The sequence below is a fragment of the Polyodon spathula genome, chromosome 1 (assembly GCF_017654505.1).
Source record: "Polyodon spathula isolate WHYD16114869_AA chromosome 1, ASM1765450v1, whole genome shotgun sequence".
Lineage (NCBI taxonomy): Eukaryota > Metazoa > Chordata > Actinopteri > Acipenseriformes > Polyodontidae > Polyodon > Polyodon spathula.
The window spans coordinates 609,573-630,421 of NC_054534.1; the positions used below are offsets into that span (position 1 = coordinate 609,573).

Below are 20,849 nucleotides of genomic sequence, written 5' to 3' on the forward strand. Positions count from 1 at the left end.
CAGAGAGACGGCAGTCCAGGCATGTAGCAGCAGAGACAGCCGGACAGAGACGGCAGTCCAGGCATGTAGCAGCAGAGACAGCCGGACAGAGACGGCAGTCCAGGCATGTAGCAGCAGAGACAGCCGGACAGAGACGGCAGTCCAGGCATGTAGCAGCAGAGACAGCCGGACAGAGACGGCAGTCCAGGCATGTAGCAGCAGAGACAGCCGGACAGAGACGGCAGTCCAGGCATGTAGCAGCAGAGACAGCCGGACAGAGACGGCAGTCCAGGCATGTAGCAGCAGAGACAGCCGGACAGAGAGACGGCAGTCCAGGCATGTAGCAGCAGAGACAGCCGGACAGAGAGACGGCAGTCCAGGCATGTAGCAGCAGAGACAGCCGGACAGAGAGACGGCAGTCCAGGCATGTAGCAGCAGAGACAGCCGGACAGAGACGGCAGTCCAGGCATGTAGCAGCAGAGACAGCCGGACAGAGACGGCAGTCCAGGCATGTAGCAGCAGAGACAGCCGGACAGAGACGGCAGTCCAGGCATGTAGCAGCAGAGACAGCCGGACAGAGAGACGGCAGTCCAGGCAGGTAACCATGGCAGACCAACCAAACGACTAACAACCAGACAGACAACCAACTAAAACTGAGAGTAAAGACTACTAAAAAAGGCAAAAAAACAACCAAACGTGAACAAGCGGGGGAAGTGGCAACCAGAACTCGCACAGCGTACTCCCCATGTGTACAAAAAAAAAAAAGAAGTGACGTATCGTCTTGAACACCTGTTATGCTACGAGCCTGGCTCTTTCAGAGTTGGGAAGACACTAGCTCGTGGAGTATGATGCCCCCAGATCCGAGCAGGGGCATGTATATGCTACTGACATACTCGTTTGCACTGTAATGCTGCGCAAAGGGACTTGCTGAAAATTATTGCTGTGCTGTTGTTCACAGGAGGTGTTCCTGCTTTGTTTTCAAAATAAGCTGGCGACTGGCACAGTCCACCACCTAATACTATATTGAGGATTCACATATTGAGGCTGTTGGCATGATGGGATACGAGCTGAGCCCTTATCAGCTGATACACAAATGCTGCAGTGCAGAGAGGTGCTGTATTAACACCAGCAGAGTATGGTAACACAGTTTCATGCAACAGTTGTGATGGTGACCAAATGTGCGAGTACTGCAGTTGTGTAAAAAAAAATTAAAAAATTAAAAAAATGCTTAAAATGAACAGCTGCATTCAAGAAAATTAGAACTAGAACAGCAAAAAACTAAAATAAATACACTTCAGGTTTGTGTTGCACACGTCGTGCCATTAACAAAATGCCCTGAAAACTTACAGAAAATAATTTGAGTAAGTGCTGTAATGTAGTTTTGAGTTCCACAAAGAGATTTTTTTCACAGCTGCAACATTGTTTCCCGTGAGGAGTTTAAAGATGATTTCATCACGCAGCACAGTCCCTCGTTAGATGAGGTGCTGATAATATCTCTTCACATCACAGAAGCAGGCACGGTAATTGAAGGTGTTCCCATAATGGGGTTTGTACTACAGCAGGGTCACCTGCTACAGCAAAAACAAAGTGTATTTCTCAAACTGACCAGAAAGGTGAAAACAGAACGCACAGAAATACCTGGGACTGTAATTAGACAGTGTACAGCTGAAAGAGAAACTAAATATATAGATATTTTAAAATGAAATGTCCTGTAGCTTATTTGACAAGTCAGGACTTGACTAACACTGAGCATGGGAGCTGCAGCATGCGGTTTCACAACTGTACACAGTTAAAGGTGTGGTCTCCAATTCCACACACAGTTTCAGCCAGTCTTGTATTGCAGGGGCCTTGATGCTCCAAACATCCATGTTTCTTCTTGTTGCTCTTGCCTTGCTGTGAGCAGTGCTGAAATAAAGCTCCTTCACTCACTACCAGTGTACTTTGTCAGACACTACAAGCAGACCCCTACTAGTCGAGCACATGCTTAAACCATCCAGAACTGCACCACAATGCATCATTGCAATCCCTTTTGCCCCCAGTGGGTGTCCCTCCCCCCCTCCCCCACCCTCCCCTACATACCACGATGAGCTCGGAGTCCCCTACTACCTCAGCCACACAACTCAATACGAATTGAAAACCCTGTTGAAGGCTCTACTCTTTCCAAGGGTCAGTCCTATTTGGTCACTCCTTAACCCATCAATAAGCATTTCTGCATGCCTACCAGGCAGGTGCTCCACACTCCCCTCTACGCCCCAGGGAGTGGGTCGTGCCCTCACTCGGGGCTCTACAGGGCCCTACCTTGTAGACGTCGAGGTGCGTGGGTGCTCCACACTCTCCTCTACGCCCCAGGGAGCGGGTCGTGCCCTCACTCGGGGCTCCACAGGGCCCTACCTTGTAGACGTCGAGGTGCGTGGGTGCTCCACACTCTCCTCTACGCCCCAGGGAGCGGGTCGTGCCCTCACTCGGGGCTCCACAGGGCCCTACCTTGTAGACGTCGAGGTGCGTGGGTGCTCCACACTCTCCTCTACGCCCCAGGGAGCGGGTCGTGCCCTCACTCGGGGCTCCACAGGGCCCTACCTTGTAGACGTCGAGGTGCGTGGGTGCTCCACACTCTCCTCTACGCCCCAGGGAGCGGGTCGAGCCCTCACTCGGGGCTCCACAGGGCCCTACCTTGTAGACGTCGAGGTGCGTGGGTGCAGGGTGGCAGGTGAGCCGGTGCTGCTGTCCCAGGAGCTCTCCCAGGCGGATGTGGAAGGCAGCCTTGATGTGCCGGATCGCCTCCCGGTCCTGGGGCCATTTCCCACTGCCCTCCATGTGACAAATCACTGTGAAAAGGGGGGAGGCACGTCAAAATATCACTATGAGACAGGAAGTGGTCCAAGAGAAACAGAGGGGAGGCAAGTCAAGACACAACTGATATAAGGGGGCAGAGAGGAATGGAGGCAAATCTCTGCAACAAACAGTAGCAGCCAGAGGGAGGGAAAGAAACAAACAGACACAGTGGTTACCCTTGATCGCTGGGATGTAAGCAGGGCAGGGCTTCCCTTCCAGGGGCAGTAGGGAACGGTGGGATTTCTCCAACCGGAAACAGGAGTAGTCAGGCTTCATCGGGACAGGAGGGAACACCTGCAGAGAGGGAGCTGAAATTACATCCTCGTGCTTGCCGCCCCCTCCCCCGTGTATGTGATACACCGACCCGGGTGTAGTGTAGCGCAGCGCGGGGTGGGGTGGGCCCCCTGTACCGAGGTCACCACCCCCTCCCCCCGTGTATGCGAGGACACTGACCTGGGTGTAGCGCAGCGCGGGGTGGGCCCCCTGTACCGAGGTCACCACCCCCTCCCCCCGTGTATGCGAGGGCACTGACCTGGGTGTAGCGCAGCGCAGGGTGGGCCCCCTGTACCGAGGTCACCGTCAGGGGCAGCCCATCCAGGTTCCACAGCTTGCGGCTCAGGTCATCGTAGGACTGGATCACCTGCACACTCGCCTCCTCTCCAGTGTTGCCGCCCTGCAGGAGAACACAGCAAATGCACCTTGAAGAGGAGCGCCAGGTCACAGCACACCGCAGTGACTCTAACCATTACTTTATTCATCCTCAGACACAGCGCTCATCAATACTGCCATCAGGGATTAGATTGGAAAAATAAAAATGAATGCCACCTTGTAACCAAAAATCTACTATATGATGAAAGTACACTAGACTAACAGCATGTTAAATGCTAAACTTGCATTAATAAAGGGCTTGATTGTAACTACTGTAGCTTTTAGCTGAATGCACCTTATAAGGTTTTATATACATTGAATTAATTTTATGTGCCCCTTTAAATGGTGAAAAGTGACAAATTATTGAAGCTCTGTTTCTGAACATTGTGTGATTTTCATGTGTTAAATGCAAGGCTTTTCAACTCTGCACATAGACATTTCATATCTACGCTGATTAACTGGTATAATATGGGTCCTGTCTTTGTTTGTCACACGATGTTATCGTTTCAGAAGCTGTTTCCTCATTGCTATTGTATAACTTCTATGGAAAAGCCACAAGCCAGTCTGATAAAACCAGAAATGCAACTTGTACCCCTGCTCGGAAAGCTGTTTGTAGTTAGATGTGCAGACCACAAACTTCTGCTTAAATGACTCAATACAGTCATAGAATTCCAAGCTCAGTTGAGTTATTAAAACCTCACAGTAAAATCAGGAATGGATCAAACTCCCATGCAATGGCTCTTATTTCCATCCCTGCACTGGCGATAGCTTTCCAATGGACACATACTTACAATAGTAAGAAGGGTCACAGTTAAAGCACAGCACAGAAGCCAGGAGCAGAGGACACATGGGAAATGAAAAGGGCTCAGGAGAGAGGGTAGGAGTCTCTTCCTCACACAGTGTTGCAGGTATGGAATGGGTTATCTAGTAAAGTGGCCTCCTCTTGTTTATGAATTGTCTTTTGTTCTAGTTAAAGTGTTGCAGTGGAAACAAGATTTTCAGGACATCCTGTGTTACACTGCCCTCTATGAGGAGTGAAGCAGTACTGCGCGCAACAGGATTGGACACCAACATTCCAAACCGCAGCATCACTCACCTAATAATTCTAAGTAGGTGCAACAATTAATCGGTATATCAACTACTGATAAGTCCTTAAACTTCCTGATCTTCGACTGCATATTGGCGAATCGATGCATCATATTAGAATTTGATTATAATTTGATTGAAAATTGTGTCTTTTTGTTTAACTCTGACGCTCAACAGTGTTTTTAGTAATTGGATCTGTTAAAAAAAAAAAAAAAAAAAAAACGTCACCAATTCATCTGACAAACATACAGCAGGATTAGCGCATTGATATGCAGTGCAGAGCAGTACGCTGGAACTGCTTTACACCAATATTGAGAATACTATCCAGTCCTTCCATAAATATCTACTAAACTTAAGAATCAACTTCTTACTGCAATGTGAAAGACAGCAGTTTTACAAGTATCTTTTTAAATGGATGTAACAGGATGGCGTGACGTCAGACCAGAAATGAACACACACAGCACTGCAAGGGGATATGGTTAGTGAAATGCACTGGTGCGCTGTTTAAATCAACAAACAGAAAATAAACTGTTTGAACAAAAAAAAAAAAACACAAACAAAACAGCGCGTTGGCCAAACAAACTGAATCCACAGACAAACAGTGGATGAACACTAAACAAGGACCGTGCTGGTGCTTCCAGCATGTTGTAGCAACTGCTTATATAATAAATCTCCTGAGAGAGTCTCCACAGTCCTGAGAGAGCAGTGTGCACCTCAGCCCAGGTATCACCCAACACTGTCACAGTCCTGAGAGAGAGCAGTGTGCGCCTCAGCCCAGGTATCACTCAACACTGTCACAGTCCTGAGAGAGAGCAGTGTGCACCTCAGCCCAGGTATCACCCAACACTGTCACAGTCCTGAGATAGAGCAGTGTGCACCTCAGCCCAGGTATCACCCAACACTGTCACAGTCCTGAGAGAGAGCAGTGTGCACCTCAGCCCAGGTATCACCCAACACTGTCACAGTCCTGAGAGAGAGCAGTGTGCGCCTCAGCCCAGGTATCACCCAACACTGTCACAGTCCTGAGAGAGAGCAGTGTGCACCTCAGCCCAGGTATCACCCAACACTGTCACAGTCCTGAGAGAGAGCAGTGTGCACCTCAGCCCAGGTATCACCCAACACTGTCACAGTCCTGAGAGAGAGCAGTGTGCACCTCAGCCCAGGTATCACCCAACACTGTCACAGTCCTGAGAGAGAGCAGTGTGCACCTCAGCCCAGGTATCACCCAACACTGTCACAGTCCTGAGAGAGAGCAGTGTGCACCTCAGCCCAGGTATCACCCAACACTGTCACAGTCCTGAGAGAGAGCAGTGTGCACCTCAGCCCAGGTATCACCCAACACTGTCACAGTCCTGAGAGAGAGCAGTGTGCACCTCAGCCCAGGTATCACCCAACACTGTCACAGTCCTGAGAGAGAGCAGTGTGCACCTCAGCCCAGGTATCACCCAACACTGTCACAGTCCTGAGAGAGAGCAGTGTGCACCTCAGCCCAGGTATCACCCAACACTGTCACAGTCCTGAGAGAGAGCAGTGTGCACCTCAGCCCAGGTATCACCCAACACTGTCACAGTCCTGAGAGAGAGCAGTGTGCACCTCAGCCCAGGTATCACCCAACACTGTCACAGTCCTGAGAGAGAGCAGTGTGCACCTCAGCCCAGGTATCACCCAACACTGTCACAGTCCTGAGAGAGAGCAGTGTGCACCTCAGCCCAGGTATCACCCAACACTGTCACAGTCCTGAGAGAGAGCAGTGTGCACCTCAGCCCAGGTATCACCCAACACTGTCACAGTCCTGAGAGAGAGCAGTGTGCACCTCAGCCCAGGTATCACCCAACACTGTCACAGTCCTGAGAGAGAGCAGTGTGCACCTCAGCCCAGGTATCACCCAACACTGTCACAGTCCTGAGAGAGAGCAGTGTGCACCTCAGCCCAGGTATCACCCAACACTGTCACAGTCCTGAGAGAGAGCAGTGTGCACCTCAGCCCAGGTATCACCCAACACTGTCACAGTCCTGAGAGAGAGCAGTGTGCACCTCAGCCCAGGTATCACCCAACACTGTCACAGTCCTGAGAGAGAGCAGTGTGCACCTCAGCCCAGGTATCACCCAACACTGTCACAGTCCTGAGAGAGAGCAGTGTGCACCTCAGCCCAGGTATCACCCAACACTGTCACAGTCCTGAGAGAGAGCAGTGTGCACCTCAGCCCAGGTATCACCCAACACTGTCACAGTCCTGAGAGAGAGCAGTGTGCGCCTCAGCCCAGGTATCACCCAACACTGTCACAGTCCTGAGAGAGAGCAGTGTGCGCCTCAGCCCAGGTATCACCCAACACTGTCACAGTCCTGAGAGAGAGCAGTGTGCACCTCAGCCCAGGTATCACCCAACACTGTCACAGTCCTGAGAGAGAGCAGTGTGCACCTCAGCCCAGGTATCACCCAACACTGTCACAGTCCTGAGAGAGAGCAGTGTGCGCCTCAGCCCAGGTATCACCCAACACTGTCACAGTCCTGAGAGAGAGCAGTGTGCACCTCAGCCCAGGTATCACCCAACACTGTCACAGTCCTGAGAGAGAGCAGTGTGCACCTCAGCCCAGGTATCACCCAACACTGTCACAGTCCTGAGAGAGAGCAGTGTGCACCTCAGCCCAGGTATCACCCAACACTGTCACAGTCCTGAGAGAGAGCAGTGTGCGCCTCAGCCCAGGTATCACCCAACACTGTCACAGTCCTGAGAGAGAGCAGTGTGCGCCTCAGCCCAGGTATCACCCAACACTGTCACAGTCCTGAGAGAGAGCAGTGTGCACCTCAGCCCAGGTATCACCCAACACTGTCACAGTCCTGAGAGAGAGCAGTGTGCGCCTCAGCCCAGGTATCACCCAACACTGTCACAGTCCTGAGAGAGAGCAGTGTGCACCTCAGCCCAGGTATCACCCAACACTGTCACAGTCCTGAGAGAGAGCAGTGTGCACCTCAGCCCAGGTATCACCCAACACTGTCACAGTCCTGAGAGAGAGCAGTGTGCACCTCAGCCCAGGTATCACCCAACACTGTCACAGTCCTGAGAGAGAGCAGTGTGCGCCTCAGCCCAGGTATCACCCAACACTGTCACAGTCCTGAGAGAGAGCAGTGTGCACCTCAGCCCAGGTATCACCCAACACTGTCACAGTCCTGAGAGAGAGCAGTGTGCACCTCAGCCCAGGTATCACCCAACACTGTCACAGTCCTGAGAGAGAGCAGTGTGCACCTCAGCCCAGGTATCACCCAACACTGTCACAGTCCTGAGAGAGAGCAGTGTGCACCTCAGCCCAGGTATCACCCAACACTGTCACAGTCCTGAGAGAGAGCAGTGTGCGCCTCAGCCCAGGTATCACCCAACACTGTCACAGTCCTGAGAGAGAGCAGTGTGCGCCTCAGCCCAGGTATCACCCAACACTGTCACAGTCCTGAGAGAGAGCAGTGTGCACCTCAGCCCAGGTATCACCCAACACTGTCACAGTCCTGAGAGAGAGCAGTGTGCACCTCAGCCCAGGTATCACCCAACACTGTCACAGTCCTGAGAGAGAGCAGTGTGCACCTCAGCCCAGGTATCACCCAACACTGTCACAGTCCTGAGAGAGAGCAGTGTGCACCTCAGCCCAGGTATCACCCAACACTGTCACAGTCCTGAGAGAGAGCAGTGTGCACCTCAGCCCAGGTATCACCCAACACTGTCACAGTCCTGAGAGAGAGCAGTGTGCACCTCAGCCCAGGTATCACCCAACACTGTCACAGTCCTGAGAGAGAGCAGTGTGCACCTCAGCCCAGGTATCACCCAACACTGTCACAGTCCTGAGAGAGAGCAGTGTGCACCTCAGCCCAGGTATCACCCAACACTGTCACAGTCCTGAGAGAGAGCAGTGTGCGCCTCAGCCCAGGTATCACCCAACACTGTCACAGTCCTGAGAGAGAGCAGTGTGCACCTCAGCCCAGGTATCACCCAACACTGTCACAGTCCTGAGAGAGAGCAGTGTGCACCTCAGCCCAGGTATCACCCAACACTGTCACAGTCCTGAGAGAGAGCAGTGTGCACCTCAGCCCAGGTATCACCCAACACTGTCACAGTCCTGAGAGAGAGCAGTGTGCACCTCAGCCCAGGTATCACCCAACACTGTCACAGTCCTGAGAGAGAGCAGTGTGCACCTCAGCCCAGGTATCACCCAACACTGTCACAGTCCTGAGAGAGAGCAGTGTGCACCTCAGCCCAGGTATCACCCAACACTGTCACAGTCCTGAGAGAGAGCAGTGTGCACCTCAGCCCAGGTATCACCCAACACTGTCACAGTCCTGAGAGAGAGCAGTGTGCACCTCAGCCCAGGTATCACCCAACACTGTCACAGTCCTGAGAGAGAGCAGTGTGCACCTCAGCCCAGGTATCACCCAACACTGTCACAGTCCTGAGAGAGAGCAGTGTGCACCTCAGCCCAGGTATCACCCAACACTGTCACAGTCCTGAGAGAGAGCAGTGTGCACCTCAGCCCAGGTATCACCCAACACTGTCACAGTCCTGAGAGAGAGCAGTGTGCACCTCAGCCCAGGTATCACCCAACACTGTCACAGTCCTGAGAGAGAGCAGTGTGCACCTCAGCCCAGGTATCACCCAACACTGTCACAGTCCTGAGAGAGAGCAGTGTGCACCTCAGCCCAGGTATCACCCAACACTGTCACAGTCCTGAGAGAGAGCAGTGTGCACCTCAGCCCAGGTATCACCCAACACTGTCACAGTCCTGAGAGAGAGCAGTGTGCACCTCAGCCCAGGTATCACCCAACACTGTCACAGTCCTGAGAGAGAGCAGTGTGCACCTCAGCCCAGGTATCACCCAACACTGTCACAGTCCTGAGAGAGAGCAGTGTGCACCTCAGCCCAGGTATCACCCAACACTGTCACAGTCCTGAGAGAGAGCAGTGTGCACCTCAGCCCAGGTATCACCCAACACTGTCACAGTCCTGAGAGAGAGCAGTGTGCACCTCAGCCCAGGTATCACCCAACACTGTCACAGTCCTGAGAGAGAGCAGTGTGCACCTCAGCCCAGGTATCACCCAACACTGTCACAGTCCTGAGAGAGAGCAGTGTGCACCTCAGCCCAGGTATCACCCAACACTGTCACAGTCCTGAGAGAGAGCAGTGTGCACCTCAGCCCAGGTATCACCCAACACTGTCACAGTCCTGAGAGAGAGCAGTGTGCACCTCAGCCCAGGTATCACCCAACACTGTCACAGTCCTGAGAGAGAGCAGTGTGCACCTCAGCCCAGGTATCACCCAACACTGTCACAGTCCTGAGAGAGAGCAGTGTGCACCTCAGCCCAGGTATCACCCAACACTGTCACAGTCCTGAGAGAGAGCAGTGTGCACCTCAGCCCAGGTATCACCCAACACTGTCACAGTCCTGAGAGAGAGCAGTGTGCACCTCAGCCCAGGTATCACCCAACACTGTCACAGTCCTGAGAGAGAGCAGTGTGCGCCTCAGCCCAGGTATCACCCAACACTGTCACAGTCCTGAGAGAGAGCAGTGTGCTCATCTGTTTAATCACCACCTCCTTACCTCTCGTCCCACCTTGATGACCTCATCAAGCAGCGCCCCCACGTAGTGCACCGAGGACTCTGGGATATGTGCATGTCTGCAAACAGGAAGACAGTGCAGGGTTAGCAATGCTGAGCTGAGAGTCACACAGGAGATGCAGCTCCTGATGTGCACAATACATGGGATTGTCTTGATGGGTTACTTTGTAATGTGTGTTCCAAGACTAAAGGATCATTAACGGTAGAAAACTTCACAGAAGAGGAGCATGTTTCAACGTGAATTTATTCATTATTCAAGAAAAAAAATGATGGGTTACAAGCAATGCACTGCATCACAATATAATAAAATCATATTTACTCATCAAAAAAAAATGATGGGTTACATATATATATATATATATATCATATATATATACACACACACACACACACACACGCACACACTGCTCCCTCGTTATAACATGGGTCTCGGTGCACACACAATATGAGCGTTATAACGGGGAGGGGGCTGGGGGCACCGTGGGACACACAACACACATCTGACTAAAATTCGAAATAAAATAACTCCCTCTCTGTAATGCACATAGAGTGAAGCAAAAATATAACTTTCCTTGAATTAACCATGCATAAAGCACCATGTAATCAACGCTATGTTTTTTACAAAAAAAAAAAAAAAAAAAAAATCATTCCCATGTGTGGATCATTTTAATTAGCAGTTTTTAAACTGTAAATAGCCTGGCTAAACGGAGGCCTGGAGTTCAGTTCAAGCAAATCAAGTGTGAGAAGGAGAGTGGCTCGGGAGAGGGGAAGAGGGAATGGGCTCGCCCCAGGTTCGGCTGCCGGAGCGGGGCTGAAGCGTCTCTCCCAGAGAAAGCTCCCAGAGAAAGTAAATGCATTAGGAAAGATAACCATGTAATAGGCCTAATATTTATTTAGTTATTAAACAAATGCTGAGTCAGATGTCTGTGTTATAAAGTGCCAGCGCAGCTTTTCATCAGTTCAGATACTGTATCAAAAGGGAGAGAGACGTTTACAGTTTGAACACCGGTACTGTATTTACTGTAGAAATATTGCATGAATCACTAGTGTAGGGAATTGGGGGACATGCTGTAGGCGCGCTATAACTGAGGGGCATTATAAATCGAGAGCTTTATAGCGAGGGAGCACTGTGTACATCACATGTTATATACAGTAAACCCCATGATGTCAATGCCATCTGAAATTGCTTTGTATTAGCTTGTATCACCGTAATTATGTCACAATTCTGTGTAAGATACAAGTGGATTGTCACCCACCCTGAACTCTTCTGGAGTGGAAATGGGCTTGTATCATATTTCTTCCAATACAATCACTGATATATATTGTGATGCACACGTGCAAATATTGTTACACAGCATATAGTTTCATTCTCTTGCCCAGGTCTTTCTTGTAAATGAGGTCTCAATGGTAGCGCCTGGTGAGACTGACAAACAGAGGCAGAAATAGAGGTCCACACATACAGCTGCAGTAGGTGCTTGATGATCTGCTCCGGGATCAGCCTCTTCTGGAACGCAGATCCCCCCTGCCACACTACAGCCTCACAGATCGAGCCGTCCTGGAAACGCCGCAGCTCCGCCCTCTCGCCCCAGAGCTTGCGGAACTCCAGCGCCTTTGAGGATGAGAACAGGAACAACAAACAGGATCACTCAGCTAGCTGCACCTACAACACTGTATCAATCCATCAGTGGAGACGAGATCACACTCAGCTAGCTGCACCTACAACACTGTATCAATCCATCAGTGGAGACGAGATCACACTCAGCTAGCTGCACCTACAACACTGTATCAATCCATCAGTGGAGACGAGATCACACTCAGCTAGCTGCACCTACAACACTGTATCAATCCATCAGTGGAGACGAGATCACACTCAGCTAGCTGCACCTACAACACTGTATCAATCCATCAGTGGAGACGAGATCACACTCAGCTAGCTGCACCTACAACACTGTATCAATCCATCAGTGGAGACGAGATCACACTCAGCTAGCTGCACCTACAACACTGTATCACTCCATCAGTGGAGACGAGATCACACTCAGCTAGCTGCACCTACAACACTGTATCAATCCATCAGTGGAGACGAGATCACACTCAGCTAGCTGCACCTACAACACTGTATCACTCCATCAGTGGAGCCTTGATCACACTCAGCTAGCTGCACCTACAACACTGTATCACTCCATCAGTGGAGACGAGATCACACTCAGCTAGCTGCACCTACAACACTGTATCAATCCATCAGTGGAGACGAGATCACACTCAGCTAGCTGCACCTACAACACTGTATCAATCCATCAGTGGAGACGAGATCACACTCAGCCAGCTGCACCTACAGCACTGTATCAATCCCCCTGAGTCAGTGGAGACTAGATCACACTCAGCTAGCTGCATCTACAGTGGCTTGCGAAAGTATTGACCCCACTTGGCATTTTTCCTATTTTGTTACCTTACAACCTGGAATTAAAATGGATTTTTTGGGGGGTTTGTATCATTTGATTTACACAACATGCCTACCGCTTTGAAGATGCAAAATATTTTTTATTGTGAAACAAACAAGAAATAAGACAAAAAAACATTAAACTTGAGCGTGCATAAGTATTCACCCCCCCAAAGTCAATACTTTGTAGAGCCACCTTTTGCAGCAATTACAGCTGCAAGTCTCTTGGAGTATGTATCTATAAACTTGGCACATCTAGCCCCTGGGATTTTTGCCCATTCTTCAAGGCAAAACTGCTCCAGCTCCTTCAAGTTGGATGGGTTCCGCTGGTATACAGCAATCTTTAAGTCATACCACAGATTCTCAATTGGATTGAGGTCTGGGCTTTGACTAGGCCATTCCAAGACATTTAAATGTTTCCCCTTAAACCACTCGAGTGTTGTTTTAGCAGTATGCTTAGGATCATTGTCCTGCTGGAAGGCGAACCTCCTTCCCAGTCTCAAATCTCTGGATGACTGAAACAGGTTTTCCTCAAGAAGTTCCCTGTATTTAGCACCATCCATCATTCCTTCAATTCTGGCCAGTTTCCCAGTCCCTGCCGATGAAAAACATCCCCACAGCATGATGCTGCCACCACCATGCTTCACTGTGGGGATGGTGTTCTTGGGGTGATGAGAGGTGTTGGGTTTGCGCCAGACATAGCGTTTTCCTTGATGGCCAAAAAGCTCAATTTTAGTCTCATCTGACCAGTGTGCCTTCTTCCATATGTTTGGGGAGTCTCCCACATGCCTTTTGGTGAACACCAAACGTGTTTGCTTATTTTTTTCTTTAAGCAATGGCTTTTTTTCTGGCCACTCTTCCGTAAAGCCCAGCTCTGTGGAGTGTATGGCTTAAAGTAGTCCTATGAACAGATGCTCCAATCTCCGCTATGGAGCTTTGCAGCTCCTTCAGGGTTATCTTTGGTCTCTTTGTTGCCTCTCTGATTAATGCCCTCCTTGCCTGGTCCGTGAGTTTTGGTGGGCAGCCCTCTATTGCCAGGTTTGTTGTGGTGCCATATTCTTTCCATTTTTTAATAATGGCTTTAATGGTGCTCCGTGGGATGTTCAAAGTTTCTGATATTTTTTTATAACCCAACCCTGATCTGTACTTCTCCACAACTGTGTCCCTGACCTGTTTGGAGAGCTCCTTGGTCTTCATGGTGCCGCTTGCTTGGTGGTGCCCCTTGCTTAGTGGTGTTGCAGACTCTGGGGCCTTTCAGAACAGGTGTATATATACTGAGATCATGTGACACTTAGATTGCACACAGGTGGACTTTATTTAACTAATTATGTGACTTCTGAAGGTAATTGGTTGCACCAGATCTTATTTAGAGGCTTAATAGCAAAGGGGGTGAATACATATGTACGCACCACTTTTCCGTTATTTATTTTTTAGAATTTTTTGAAACAAGTTATTTTTTTCATTTCACTTCACCAATTTGGACTATTTTGTGTATGTCCATTACATGAAATCCAAATAAAAATCAATTTTAATTCCAGGTTGTAAGGCAACAAAATAGGAAAAATACCAAGGGGGGTCAATACTTTCGCAAGCCACTGTACAACACTGTATCAATCCCGAGTCAGTGCAGACTACAAACTCCCCAGCACAATGCCAGGGATTCCTAAAGCCTTTTAAAGACCATTTCAACAACATTTTCAAAAGGTCTTATAATTTGAATTCTTGTGCAATGTTGGCAGGAGGCTAATTTACAGACAGGACGGGTCAATGCAAGAGACAGTGTGGTCTAGTGGTTAGAGCTGGGGACTGGGAGGCAGTGTGGTCTAGTGGTTAGAGCTGAGGGACTGGGAGGCAGTGTGGTCTAGTGGTTAGAGATGGGGACTGGGAGGCAGTGTGGTCTAGTGGTTAGAGCTGGGGGACTGGGAGGCAGTGTGGTCTAGTGGTTAGAGCTGAGGACTGGGAGGCAGTGTGGTCTAGTGGTTAGAGGTGAGGACTGGGAGGCGGTGTGGTCTAGTGGTTAGAGGCAGTGTGGTCTTGTGGTTAGAGCTGGGGACTGGGAGGCAGTGTGGTCTAGTGGTTAGAGCTGGGGACTGGGAGGCAGTGTGGTCTAGTGGTTAGAGCTGGGACTGGGAGGCAGTGTGGTCTAGTGGTTAGAGGTGAGGACTGGGAGGCGGTGTGGTCTAGTGGTTAGAGGCAGTGTGGTCTTGTGGTTAGAGCTGGGGACTGGGAGGCAGTGTGGTCTAGTGGTTAGAGCTGGGGACTGGGAGGCAGTGTGGTCTAGTGGTTAGAGCTGGGACTGGGAGGCAGTGTGGTCTAGTGGTTAGAGGTGAGGACTGGGAGGCGGTGTGGCTAGTGGTTAGAGGCAGTGTGGTCTTGTGGTTAGAAAGGAGGACTGGGAGGCAGTGTGGTCTTGTGGTTAGAGCTGAGGACTGGGAGGCAATGTGGTCTTGTGGTTCAAGCCGGGAACTGGGAGGCAGTGTGGTCAGAGATGTGGTTCTGACGGGGGTGGTCTGGTTCCTACCTGTGTGCTGTCGGCTGGGGGTCCCCTCTCCAGCGTATTTGTACTGAACTCAGGATTCAGGAGCAACCCGAAGGACAGCAGCCCCTTGTCTTTATGTTTGGGGGGCTCAGAGTCGATCGTCCACTGCAAATCAAACAAGGAAAACAAAGAAATTAAAAACCAGACTAACACAATCTCAACAAATACCTGACTTGCCTATTGACCCACCTGCTACTTTTCACAGCTCAACAGAGCAGTCTCTCAGTGACCAGTCAATAGACTCGTTTTCACAGCTTAGAGCAGTCTCTCAGCAACCAGTCAACAGACTCGTTTCCACAGCTCAACAGAGCAGTCTCTCAGCGGCCCGTCAACAGACTCGTTTTCACAGCTCAACAGAGCAGTCTCTCAGCGGCCCGTCAACAGACTCGTTTTCACAGCTCAACAGAGCAGTCTCTCAGCGACCAGTCAACAGACTCATTTTCACAGCTCAACAGAACAGTCTCTCAGCGGCCAGTCAACAGACTCGTTTTCACAGCTCAACAGAGCAGTCTCTCAGCGGCCCGTCAACAGACTCGTTTTCACAGCTCAACAGAGCAGTCACTCAGCGGCCAGTCAACAGACTCACTTTCACAACTCAGAGCAGTCACTCAGCGGCCAGTCAACAGACTCGTTTTCACAGCTCAACAGAGCAGTCTCTCAGCGGCCAGTCAACAGACTCGTTTTCACAGCTCAACAGAGCAGTCTCTCAGCGGCCAGTCAACAGACTCGTTTTCACAGCTCAACAGAGCAGTCACTCAGCGGCCAGTCAACAGACTCGTTTTCACAGCTCAACAGAGCAGTCTCTCAGCGGCCAGTCAACAGACTCGTTTTCACAGCTCAACAGAGCAGTCTCTCAGCGGCCAGTCAACAGACTCGTTTTCACAGCTCAACAGAGCAGTCACTCAGCGGCCAGTCAACAGACTCACTTTCACAACTCAGAGCAGTCACTCAGCGGCCAGTCAACAGACTCACTTTCACAACTCAGAGCAGTCACTCAGCGGCCAGTCAACAGACTCGTTTTCACAGCTCAACAGAGCAGTCTCTCAGCGGCCAGTCAACAGACTCGTTTTCACAGCTCAACAGAGCAGTCTCTCAGCGGCCAGTCAACAGACTCGTTTTCACAGCTCAACAGAGCAGTCTCTCAGCGGCCAGTCAACAGACTCGTTTTCACAGCTCAACAGAGCAGTCTCTCAGCGGCCAGTCAACAGACTCGTTTTCACAGCTCAACAGAGCAGTCTCTCAGCGGCCAGTCAACAGACTCGTTTTCACAGCTCAACAGAGCAGTCTCTCAGCGGCCAGTCAACAGACTCGTTTTTCACCCTCTTTCCGCCAATGTTTCAGCACAAGTAACTTTACAAAAGACTAGACGATTAACTTTTTATACTGAAAAATAAATACAAACATACATACTACTAGATTAGAGTAAGAGAGCCCAACTGCAGTAAACACTGCATGGAGCACCTGCACAGGTGCCTTACAAACAAGGCTCACAGGAATACCCACGCAATGGGAGTCTTACATTACTCCCTGATTAAAACAGATACTGCAGCACAGCAGAGCTGCACAGACACATCATTCAGATCACCACATGTGAGAGTCACTGGTGAACAAACAAGTGAAGCAGCAGCTGCTGGGGTTTGTGTGGGTCATTGTTTTCCGCAATCACAAACCCAAGCAGCTGATTCTTTACTGGATTCATTTTGAATGATAAACTAGCCCGATCAACACCAATAACCTCACCTGATCTTCCACAGCAGATCTCACAGCCCAGTCCCGACACTCAAATAAGCTGCTTGCGGAAAGAGCTGCATGACTCTCCAGCTCTCTGCAGTTATGAACTAGGTCATACAGACCTCAAGGTACAGAGCAGATCCTCTCTGACAGATTCTTACCTCGGGGCTCTGAGGCAGGGAGTGTGCCAGAAGCCGGACTCTGTCTCCCAGCCCTCGCTGCAGGAGGGACATGATGAAAGGCAGAGCCGCTGCCACGTAGTTCCCAGCGTGGTCCAGGAGCTCAGACAGCAGCTCCATTTTCTTACAGGCGGCCTGCAGCTTCACCACAGGGGACAGGCTGTGGAAGAGGGGATACAAGCAGGGCTGGTCAGCATCTACAGGTCACCAGCATCTCAGCACAGCATGAAGAGGGGATACAAGCAGGGCTGGTCAGCATCTACAGGTCACCAGCATCCCAGCACAGCATGAAGAGGGGATACAAGCAGGGCTGGTCAGCATCTACAGGTCACCAGCATCCCAGCACAGCATGAAGAGGGGAAACAAGCAGGGCTGGTCAGCATCTACAGGTCACCAGCATCCCAGCACAGCATGAAGAGGGGATACAAGCAGGGCTGGTCAGCATCTACAGGTCACCAGCATCCCAGCACAGCACGACTCACTGTAGCTTCTGATTGGTTACGAAATATTTCTAATGGAATCCAACATCCCTATTTAACAAATATTACGGTACGGCCAAGTCCCTTCCACCTCATAGAGACTGCAAATAAAGAAATATAGCCTGAAATCTGGAGGACAGACCATTACCATAGTGTCTATAAAACAAGCCCATACAAAACTTCAATGTATTTATATGAATGAAATATAAATCTGGTCATGCCTTTCTCTGTATTCTACTGAAGTGCCAATTTCTAACACAAAATGACTGACCTGACATTTTTGTGTGACCACCAGTTATACAACCAAAACATATTCTTCTGGTGAGTACACTGCCACATCACCACATACTGTACACTGCAGGGATGGAAATCAGATCCATTCCAGGTTTTACTATGAGTTTAACAGAACACACCGGAGCTTGTTACCTATACACTGTGGCAAATCAAGCGCATAATAAAACCAGGAATGGGTGAAACTGCTATGCAACAGTCTCACTGCCATCCTTGCATCCCTGTAGGTCATGTGAAAGGTCAACTTCTGACCTCACACTGGGTTAATGTACTGCCGCCCCCTGGTGGAGCAAGCCTGTTGCTGCAGTGCTTACTGAAAGATGTGGTCAAAGGTGCGGACCAGCGGCTTGGGGGTCATCAGGAGGGCATGAAACCCGTCCAGTTTAGGGTTATCCCACACCTGCATGGACAGACGTGCCTCGTGCTGTACCTGGGGAGGGACAGAGGGACAGTCATTGACACGCAGACAGAAGGACAGCCCTGTAGATATATTAGAGATGAAACGATTCATCGCGTACCAATGAATCGTGATACTTCGCTTCTGTTCATCGCTGACTTCAACAAGCTAGTGTTGTTTCTATTGGTTCACCTGGAGCAGTGGGGAGGGGTGGGGGGCTTTGTAAATGTTACACTTCGGTTATTGATAATAGACTGCAAGAGCAACTCATGTCATGCGTCTTTTATTATTATTTATTTATTTATTTTACTTTTATTTTTACTGTTACACACCTAAGCAGAACCCACCTGTCTGTATTTGCTGGCAGTCATGTCTCCACAGAGGTTGACGTGACCCGAGGGATCGACAAACACCACCTGGAAAGCATCGTGGAACTCGGACAGGGCCGGCTTCCGAAAGGGAAAGGACAGAGAGAGAGAGAAAGAAAGGAGAGTCAGATAAGATTCTAGACTGACAGGCCGTAAACGGGAAGGGAAACAAAAGTAGCGCCTCACCACCGTGCTGTCTGTGCCTTTCACCAGAGTAATCCCGCTTTCTGTCAGGTCCGTGGAGGCTGAGGGTCAGAGAGAGAGAGCAAGAGAGAGAGAGAGAGAGAGAGAGAGAGAGAGAGACAGGGTCAGCTGCTGTGTTTGGAGTGTATATCTATAGATGGAATGGAGTCGTTAGGTACTAAAAGCCTCAATATCAGGTATTTAGGTTGCCCTTGTCACATGATCAGTGGATCTATGTTGTGTTTTGGTGACAATAGAGTTAAAATCCCTTATCCCTGCAAGACGACGAGTATCTGTGCTCCTCTCCGGTCAAGCCATGAGACAATGTTGCTGGAATGAAGGCAAATGAAACTCTGGACGGTCAATCTACAATTATTTCAATGAAGAAAATCAGCCGACTGATTCCCAGCAAGGCACACAAGGTGTGGATCTGGGCATCCGATGAGTCCGGCGCTGGTGCCACCCAACAACAAAATGCTCAAAGCAGCTGAAATGTAATTTTTTTTTCATCTTTACTGTTTTCACCTTCCCCGACAATCAGCCGTCCTATCACACCCATAAAAGCAGACCTAACTGAAGACAGAATGACTGGGCGACAGCGGTTCACATTTCACAACACAGCCTGACGTACGAGAACACTGTAAGGGTGCGCTGTTTACTAGTGTCTTAAAGCAGCGTGCGGACGTCAGAACCAGAAAAGCTGTCCTCCCTCCAACAACTATAATAATAGGAGCATGCTATAGACCGCCAGATTCAGACGGTGAGCACAATAATCTGTTATACAATGACATTAGAAATGTGTGTAGCAAAGGAAAAGCCATACTAATGGGGGATTTCAACTTCCCCCAAATAAAATGGGAAAACCCGGTGGGTAGCGCGAAGGATGAAATAGAAATGGTGGAAATGACAAATGACTGCTTCCTAACACAATTTGTGAAGGCACCGACTAGAGGGGAGGCATGCCTTGATTTAGTCTTTTCAAATAACGAAGATAGAATAACTAAAACAGAGGTCAGAGAACCACTGGCAAACTCAGACCACAACATGGTCTCATTTGAAGTGTTTTTTAAATCCCCAAAAGTAATGACTAAAGCTAAAGTTTACAATTTTAGAAAAGCAAACTATGAAGGCATGAAACAGAGACTAACAGAAGTAGATTGGAGTAAAATAGAGAAAACACCCACAGAAGAAGGATGGTTGTTCTTCAAAAATGTAGTACTAGAGGCGCAAAACAATTATATCCCTAAAGTAGACAAATCTAAATGTAAAACTAAATTGCCAAAATGGTTTAATAGATCAATTAAAAAAAATATTCAGCGAAAAAAGGCACTTTACAGAGCATTAAAAAAGGACCAAAAAGAAAGAACGCAGAAAGAGTACACAGAACTGCAAACAAAAGTCAAAAAGGAAGTTAGAAAGGCCAAGAGAGAAATAGAAATAAACATTGCTAAGGGAGCTAAAACCAATTCCAAAATGTTTTTCCAATATTACAACAGCAAGAGAACATTCAAAGAGGAGATTAAATGGTTAAGAGATACAAATGGCAAAATCGTAGAGGAAGAAAAAAAAATAGCAAATATGTTAAATGATTACTTTTCACAAGTTTTTACAAAGGAAGATACTGACAACATGCCCCACATGTCATCCAGTTCCTATCCAGTTTTAAATAACTTTAGCATAACTGAGGCAGAAGTGTTAAAGGGACTAGGAGCTCTTAAAATAAACAAATCCCCTGGGCCGGATGAGATCCTCCCAGTAGTACTCAAAGAAATGAAAGAAGTAATTTACAAACCACTAACCAAGATCATGCAGCAGTCTCTTGACACAGGGGTTGTACCGACAGTCTGGAAAATTGCAAACGTAATACCGATCCACAAAAAGGGAAACAAAACTGAACCAGGTAACTACAGACCAGTAAGCCTGACTTCTATTATATGCAAACTTATGGAAACTATAATAAGATCCAAAATGGAAAATTACCTATATGGTAACAGATTCTGGTATAGTAAGCAAACTTGTTAAATTTGCAGACGACACAAAAGTAGGAGAAGTGGCAAACACTGTTGCAGCAGCAAAGGTCATTCAAAATGATCTAGACAAGA

At 49.1% G+C, this 20,849-nt stretch overlaps 1 protein-coding gene across 2 annotated transcripts in view; it reads right to left on the reverse strand.

Annotated features, from left to right (window-relative positions):
• The window catches only part of nol6 (nucleolar protein 6 (RNA-associated)), a 51,509-nt gene that overhangs the window by 18,877 nt on the left and 11,783 nt on the right, over positions 1-20,849 (reverse strand). For both annotated transcript variants that reach the window (XM_041235962.1, XM_041235880.1), the window contains 10 exons: positions 18,751-18,809; positions 18,544-18,645; positions 18,114-18,229; positions 17,012-17,189; positions 15,102-15,224; positions 11,601-11,749; positions 10,124-10,199; positions 3,344-3,484; positions 2,988-3,105; positions 2,650-2,804 (listed from right to left, as the gene is read on the reverse strand). In XM_041235962.1, coding sequence (XP_041091896.1) covers positions 2,650-2,804; positions 2,988-3,105; positions 3,344-3,484; positions 10,124-10,199; positions 11,601-11,749; positions 15,102-15,224; positions 17,012-17,189; positions 18,114-18,229; positions 18,544-18,645; positions 18,751-18,809 — 1,217 coding nt within the window. The remainder of the gene's footprint in view (positions 1-2,649; positions 2,805-2,987; positions 3,106-3,343; positions 3,485-10,123; positions 10,200-11,600; positions 11,750-15,101; positions 15,225-17,011; positions 17,190-18,113; positions 18,230-18,543; positions 18,646-18,750; positions 18,810-20,849) is intronic.